Source organism: Poecilia latipinna, unplaced genomic scaffold (assembly GCF_001443285.1).
Source record: "Poecilia latipinna isolate Pla-1442-1.1 unplaced genomic scaffold, P_latipinna-1.0 Scaffold850, whole genome shotgun sequence".
Classification (NCBI taxonomy): Eukaryota; Metazoa; Chordata; class Actinopteri; order Cyprinodontiformes; family Poeciliidae; genus Poecilia; species Poecilia latipinna.
The window spans coordinates 122,056-130,838 of record NW_015113466.1 but is presented as its reverse complement, the minus strand read 5'-3'; the positions used below and the strand labels follow the sequence as shown (position 1 = coordinate 130,838).

Below are 8,783 nucleotides of genomic sequence, written 5' to 3'. Positions count from 1 at the left end.
TATATATATATATATATATATATATATTATAACTTTGTGTACTTTAAAAACTATTCTTGTGTGTCTTTAGCTGCTTTAGTATGTGGGCAGCAGCTGCTCCACTGGGTATATCAGTGAATAATTAATACATACAGTTCTCATCTCTCTGAAGGATTAATTAGTTACAAAGAAAACACAGAAGTTGCCCTTTCTGACACACATATTTTACGTATGCGGAAAAACATGTAGTACTTTTTATATTCCAGAACCATTAAATTAAACAGATTTACTGTTGCAGTGCTCCATCGCTAAGTTCAAAGTAGAAAGTGACGATAAATTGCAGTAAGTTAAACACCTTTTTTTTTTCTATTTCTTTTATTTCTTTAGCTTTCCTGCATCTAATTGCCTGTAAAGTTATTGTGTATTTTCAAAAAGTTCAGAACTCTAACGGCTTGTGTTATGTAAATTGATCTAGTAAAGTGAATGGAAGATTGTGGGGTTATGTAAATGTATTTAGATTTTTTTATTATAAAAATAAAACATACACTATGTACTCTTTTTGTTTAACCCATAATACACTTTCATGTAGGTCTGGCAAAAAATTATTTTCTGATTAAGGGGAATACGTATGGAAGAAATCCTTGAATTGACAAAGCTAGAAAGTCACGAAGATGATATCATTGTTCATTCTTCTTATACTGTACTATATATTTGATTTTTGGTATGCTCTATAAACTCTGCTGACCTTTCTTAGTTGATTTCCTGGTACAATAAACAACATTTCAAGACCAACTTTTCCTTTTTACTTGTTTTTAAAATATTACCAACGTATGAGTTTAGTTATTTTTGGGGGCAATTAGAAAACGATATTGTTCAAGGCTATACAATCTTGTTTCAACATACAGGCCATGATGTAGAGACTCAAGTCCTACCTAGCAAGGCTCTGTTTACATGACATATAACACAAATGTTTTGTTGTGTTTTGGTCTCTTGTTTAGAATAACACCTTTATGGCGACAAAAACGTGAAGGTTGTATAACGGGCTCCTGAATCATGTACATGTAAATGCAAACTGCAAATATTTTGACCTTCTTGTTCTGTCTCTGCAGCTACACCTCTTCAGATTATTTGCTAGGTTAAAGCAAAATTAGCTTTTTTGTTGAACATTTATGCAGTTAGTGATGATGCATAAATGACATGCATCAGATCATATGTGTACCCCTGTGTGTACGGTCAAGGAAATACACCTCTGAATCAAGAAAGTTCACAAAGTTTCACCACTTCCTTTGGGCCTAGCATGCACAGGACATAGTTTTCAGTGCTGCTTGGTTTTTCTTTTGCTGTTGTGTAAGTGTAATTTATTTTGGCTCCATAATGGGAAATGTTTTTGTAAAATTCAAGTCTTACTTTTCCCTAACAACCTCTAAAATATTTGGACTCTACTTGACTAACATGTAGAGTGCTAAGCCAATTTTCATCTACTACACCACTTAGATATTTTTGAACTGAGCTCTGTGTTAAATGATTTCAGTCTTTTTAAAAACAACTACATATATATTCTGACATCTTACAGATAACACGGTGTGGCTTTTTTTTTAATAGACAACCTAAATTCAGAAATCCAGATTGGAGGAGGGCATGTGGTGGAGTAGAGTAGGCACTCCATATGTGGAGGCTGTTAGTCCTTGACGCATCCATCTGTGGTTCAATTCCTGAGCTTAAGGCCTTTACGTTATGTCTTCTCCTAACCCCTTCTTTCTCTGGCTATTTCCTGTCGGATTACTGCCAATAAAGGACAGTAGGATGACAAACTGTTCAAAAAGGGAACTCCATTGAGGCGTAATAAAATATGAAGAACCGGTGGGGAAAATACATGCATGTAAAACAAACAACACAGGAGTAAACTAATGAGGTGGAAAGGGAGAGGAAATGTCAGAGTTCCAAACTAGAGGGAAAGAACAGAGCCTGTTTTCTACAAAGTTGGAGCAAGAAACGGAGACAGGAAGTGAAGTAGAACACGATCCATAAGGAGAAAACTCATTATCTCTGTATACAAATTTTTCCAGCAAATCCCAACAATACTTTGCCTAGGATATTGTGACAAATTTGCATGAATTGCCCAATTATACAAAATAAATCAGCAAACGTGTCATTGTAGTTACACCTACATAGATGCTTTAAATGCACAACAACAAATGCTTTCAGATTAGTGATTACAGGGAGGTTGTTGAGACGGGAGACAGAAAATCAGCACAACTAGCTGTGACAGGAGCTGCACGACAGAGATGGAGGAAAGATAATTGAATTAACTTAAATCCAGTCAAATTAAATGGAATTGAACTGAATTGAATCACCTTATATTAACCCCCTAAGGGAGAATTGCGTTCTGCCTGTTTATTGTGTTGTGGAAAATTATATGTAATGAAAAAACATCAATAGAAAGCAAATTGTGCTTGAGAAGAGGCACTTTAGAAGTTGGTAGCGTAGCTGACCAAAGACGTGTCCGAGCAGCAAATCCAATTCAATGATGAGCAACGCACTTACTTAATGTGCAAATCATTCAATGCAAGAATCGGTGCAAAATGGACCAGATTGCGTCACTGTGCTAGCACATAATCACAGTCTGAGTGGTTCATCAATGGCGGTTTCATAATGCCTCTGTGATCATGACTGTATTTTCAGCTCTCTATTTAATGGCAACTGGCTTTTTTAGATATGTACAACATCATTCAGATCGTCTCCTCCAAAATACTCTGGTGTAACGTCCCCGCACCAACAGGCACACGCACAACACATGAACACGCAGAAACAAACGGTGACCAACCACGGATTGCTGGTTGGTCACTGTCTGTTGAAGAGGTGGTAAAACTGGCGGGTGCTGGTTTACTGTGAGTCTGTCTTTAACTCTTCTGATGTTACAGAGTCTGTAAAATCAGAAGAGTTAAAGAACAGTGGTTCCAACTCAGTGGAACCACTGGCAAATATTTTTTTTTTTTCTTTACACTTTGACAGCTGATGAAATCAACTTGCTCTTATTCTGTTTGTTCCTTCCTTTCTAGATACATGTTTTGTGAGCAGCATTTTGAGTCCTGCTTGTTCATAGCTAGTTCTCTAAGGGGAAGATTTTGTGCTTGGGCTTGAGTGAATGAGGCAATGCGTGTATACTGCTGCCTGATTTTAAGTGTTATGTTTTCACAAAGGCATCATCCTGCATTGTTTGAATATTCAATCAGGACAGACAGGCTTACCTGCAGTCCTGCATAAATCTAACCAAGCATAGCCAACAGAGACATGGAAAGAAAAATAATAATAATAATAATAATAATAGATTTAAAGTTAATTTAAGCTGGGAGGATATTGACACTAACTTTTATTTTGAACAGGATGAAGCTTACACAAAGAACTAGAAAAGTATTCTGCTTGAGAAGCCAGACTACATTTGAGCCTAGACAGATAATGTTGTATTTGGTAATTATGAAGATCCACGTGTGTCGATGTTCTAAGTCAGAGATCAGGTTTTACTGAACATTTGAAACACCGAGGTGGTATCTTTTATGGAACATGTCATAGAATACTTCTGTAGCTATGGGAGCAAGATATTAGGATTTTATTTTGTGATTTCATGACCAGATGCTTCTACATGACAATTACTCATGTGGCACAGCTGCAGAGGAGAGATAAGTAGAAGCACATCACTTGGTAAGCCGACCCAAAGACATCAAGATGGCCTCGTTCTACCCAAATGTAGGTGTTTATTAGAAGAGAAGAGAGAGATGAATACAGTCACATTCCTGTACATCAACACCCAATTAATCTCTTTACTGAGCTACATCTATCCAGTGTTCCTAAGGAAGAGTATATATTTTTATAACTTAATGAAAACAACTGTCTGTGCATCTCAGGACAAATATTATGACAAATTGCAGATGCAGATGTTGAGGTTGATCATATTGCTGTAATCCAGTGATTTACCTAGATATCTTGTGCACTTGTAACCATATTGATGGCTCTTTACAGGTATAGTTCAGATATTTTGAAGTGAGGTTATGGGAAGTTATTGTCGCATCACTGTGACTTTATCAAAAAGTGGGGGGAAAAAAATCTGACCATTGAAAGTCTTTCATCTGATCAGACAGAATCCTTGTTTTAACAAATTGAAATAATTCAAACTAAAAACATTTTTCATTCATGATTTACACCTGTTTACTAGTGGGAATTAACTTTCAGAAGACACTATTTGTTAGTTTGTGTCTATTTTCTTATCCAAGCAAACTTTCTATTACTTTGCAGAATCATTTTTCCTAAAGGAGAGCCTATTGGAGCTGTAAAACTTTGTTGACCATTGACAAACTATCAGAAGGTGGTGTGGCTTTAAAACGTTTTGGAAGCATTTTACTGATGTGAGTGCAGAAAGAAGAGTTCACTGGACTTCAGCCAAGGGTAGTTTTACCAGAAGCTTTGATACTCATCAATAAGTTCAATACGAATCAATGGATGTCATCTCTTGACGTCCGACTACCAGACACTATCAGAATGAGTAGTTGAATGGAATCGGACAGGAAATGTCAATCTCAATCTGTACATAATCAAGGAAGAGAGGAACACCTCTCTGACCAGGAGTTACACTTAATTTCTTCCATTAAACTAATAAAATTCCTATTGAAATACACTCTTGTTGGTCAAATAGTACAACAAATATTTTGTTTACCTGGTCAACTGTTATAAGATGTTTGGTTTGACTTTATGCAGCATACTGTACGCCCACACTTACGCTGTGGGAGCAGAGAGCTGCTGATGGCCTCTACATAGCCTGACACACAATTCACCATTTCTGTCTTTAAGTCTAATGTACTGTAGTTGAGTGGGTTCAGTTGTATGAGAGAGTGAAAGGTGAAGCTTTACGAACAGGAGAGAGAGGCAGTGTGTGACTGTTGACTGTGTGTGTGTATATGAAAAAAAAATCATCTTTTTATCTTTATGTCAGTTTTTCCCCATGAATATTTCTCACATTTGGTGTTTGAGGTTAGTTTGATTTGACTAGCACAACATTGCTGATTTTTCAAGGCAAATTTGAAACTGATAAACTCTTTATCTGGATCCACTTTTAAAGGATTTAAAACAGTATTTTATTTCACTTTTCACAATTGTTCTTTGGTTTTATGTTTATATAAAAATCCCACACTTGTCTTATGCTTAGTGTCAACTAAATAGTTTCTTTGTTAAAAGCAGTTGGAGAAAAACTTACATTTTTTGCAAGTATCGGATGTGTTTACTCTTCTTTAAAAGAACCGTCAATTGTGAACAACTTCAGGTCTTTGCTTTTCCACATGCAGTGTATGTGCATAAACACAGGATCTGGGTTTAGTTCACTGACTTTTTCTCCCTTTCTTGTCTCTCCCCCCCCCCCCCCTCGCATCTGCCCTGCATTTCTTTTCTCACAATTACATGTCCTCTGGCTTTTCCCACTTCCTGTCCTGTTTTGTCCCCTATTCATCTTTCTCTCTCTTCACAATCATTCGCTCCCCACAGAGAAGTGTGATGAGGCTCTAGCCTCTCCGCTGCCTCACACGGCCTTCACCAGCTCATCCGTCTTCTCCAGTGGATATGCACCTGGATATGCCAAACTCAACAGGAGAGGAGGTAGGAAACACACATCCATAGTACATTCAGATATTCATAGGAAGCGCACACCTGCTCATAAACACACACACACACATACACACACACACACACACACACACACACACAGAAAAAGACGGAAATGTCCTTGTACTTGGATATAAATGAAAGTGGTGGGAGGGTGCTCTTTTCACATTTATTCTACACATATAAGAGACTAATAGTCTAATTTGGATACATGTCCATACATCTTTATGAATGATTTTGCAGGTGATCAAACTGTGAGATGAATGCTCAAGCCTTTATAGAGTGACACGCTCCACAGTGCTCCCCAGCTGCTCTTTTCCCCTTCTGCCTCTTCTAACCCATTTTCCCTTTTGTGTTTATTTATTTTTTTTACATCTTCTTTTGTGTTCCCTCGTCTCTCACTCTCCTCGTCGTCGTTTTAATCATTATCTCTGTGACTCAGACTGAAGCTCATTTTCACATCAGTCCACAGCTAAGGGCTATGAACAGACAATTACACCCCTTTATGTTTTTACAATTAATAATTCATACCTTTCCATCTAATGCAGTCACCCTGCAGCTTGGGCGACTGAGCAGTGATGCAGACCTGCCAGATAAAGGCAAGGCAATCTGAGGATTTTAATCACACCGATTGAGTTAAAGCAATGAGAGAGGATGAGACTCATGCTTCTTGAATCACGGCTTATACAAACAAGAGAACAAGGCAGAATTTAAAATAAAGGAAGAAATGAGGACTAGTTTCACAGATGCTGATAGCTCTTGTGTAAATGCTGCGTCTGATGTTTCTGGACCCACTGAACCCACAAAAATCTCTAAAACATGCACACACACACACACACACGCACACACACGGTTTGTCATTCCCTAATGTCAACTTAATTCACAGCTTGGTTCTAACCTATAGCCCAAAAACAGCACTTTTTATTATGAGCCAGGACTTTGGGCCCCGTAAGGAGCAGAGGATCTCTACAATGTAGTATTTGTTGGAAAATGGTCCTAACAGTGTATAAAAACAAGGTCTCTCTTTCTCCTACACACACACATGCACACATTATCAACAAGTCCAAAATTGGTGACATATTTAGCCTTGCCATATTGTACTGTAACATAACACAAAGGAAACTGGGGAAGTACATAAATTAATACTGTATTCAAAGCAAATTAAGTCAAATTTATATAACATACCAACAAAACAATAACCAATTACAATTTGTCAAATGCCATCGTTAAAATCATTGAGAATAATCATCTTCAAGTACATTGAATATTTTTGGTCAATGCTCCCGTTGTTTTAAATCAGAGGCAACTCTAAAAAAGGAGCCTAAATAAGACTAAATGCTGTTTCTCCATGTTTGGTTCTGTCTCTGGGAATGCAGAGTAGACATGAACCAGGTCTTCCAGTTATACACTATTGCAAATACCACCACTGGGTTTTACTGAAATGACTTCCAGATCATGTTTACAGAGCAGCCCATATTGCCCTTGTTAAAAACCACCACTGTTCAGAGATACAGCAAAATCAATATTCACTTTTTAATTTTGAAAATCGTGATTAAAGATTCTGGCAGCATTAATTTTAACACAGGCAGAAGTGCTGAGGTTTCTAGGAAAACATGAAAAAGGTGAGTCTTTTAGAAGGGCATTTAAGTTAGTCATAGAGCAGTTTTTGCTACACTGGCTCTTAATTCGTATTTTACACTGCTAAGGACAGCAGAAGTAAATCATCTTTATGTGGGAGATGACTCAGCAGATTTTGGTAAAAAAAAAAAAAAAAAAGTGAAATTACAGCAAAATAAATGCCATGCAGAGTAAAACATTTGATATGTCCCACAATGCACTGCAATGTTTTCTGATGTCTATGTTTTGTAATTCATGCTGAAAATGCACCACCTTACTCCAAGTGAAGAATTCAGTGCTTTTTCAAGCTTCTGGGTTACATTGTGTCGCTTTCATGTTTTATTGTGAATTATTTAAAAGTGTAGCTATTTCTGTAAACTATTAATAGATGTAATTTTCACTTTCATCTGAGCAGCCCATAGTATGAGTTTGTTCTTTTATGTAATTATTTGCCAGCCTTTTCCAGCTATAAAACAGGGAGGTGAAAAATGGATAAAATGCAATTAATAGCTCAATATGCTGTTGTGCTACATGTTTTTTTCCTCCCATCTCTCCCTGCTTGTATTATTATCCAGATCAGCCTTCCACAACAAAGATAACATCTACATTACTGTAAATCGATTCTGTCCGATTTTGACTTGTCAAATCCACTAAACTGGCAAAAATGCTGAGACCATTTCCTTTACACATTCTTGAATTTTAATGATGTATCATACTTAGTACATTGAATATACACGGACAGCCTTTGCAGCTCAAAGAACTTTAAGTTTTTGTGAGGGGGTCTGAGGATTTGTCACTCTAAAGAATGCTTCTTCATGACTTAGGATTCCAGAGGTGACCTGCTCTGCACCACTGCATCTGTTGCTTTGCATTGTACTCAATGATGTAAGGTTTTCATGTAGCTACTCACCCATGGAAACCCAATCCATGCAGCCCATGCGTGTGTTTTTTAGCTAAACTTAATGTTTGGTGTGACTCCGCTTTCTTTCACATTGCCTCCCACTCACACTAGCATGCCTCAATTCATTCAGCTCCTGAGAGCAACTCATGTTTTCATAAATGGTAAGCAGTCTGGAGTCATTCTTAAGTTCTTGATTTCATACCCCAGTGGAAGGGGACATAACATTTGAATTGAATAATTTGGATACGTGTCTCAATACTTTTGCCATAATAGTGCATTAAAAAAAACAAGAAAAAAAACTTAATCAGTGTGCAGTCTATGAATGTCGGACCACAAAATGGACTTAAAAAAATGTAACGTAAATGTTGTCAGATGTTTTTCTCTGTCATCTCAGAGTTTGTGGATCTCATTTCAGCCATTGATCAGAAAAACATTAGAACTAGACTTGGCTGCATGTCCACAAACACGGGTAATGAAAATATTCATTATGTTGCTAAACATTGAAGAACTCTTTAAGAGAATGTCCAGATGCTAGTATTAAATAAAACATTAATTTATTGAAATGCCCCACCAGAAAATGTGACTTAACTTTGTTGAACACTGTTAGCCTCCGGATTTTACACCCATTGTTTGCTGAAAT

The 8,783-nt window shown here is 37.1% G+C and overlaps 1 protein-coding gene across 2 annotated transcripts in view; it reads left to right on the top strand.

Annotated features, from left to right (window-relative positions):
* LOC106956856 (contactin-associated protein-like 2) overlaps positions 1 to 8,783 on the top strand; it is a 226,538-nt gene that overhangs the window by 98,224 nt on the left and 119,531 nt on the right. For both annotated transcript variants that reach the window (XM_015047932.1, XM_015047933.1), the window contains exon 2: positions 5,509 to 5,619. In XM_015047932.1, the coding sequence (XP_014903418.1) occupies positions 5,509 to 5,619 (111 nt within the window). The remainder of the gene's footprint in view (positions 1 to 5,508; positions 5,620 to 8,783) is intronic.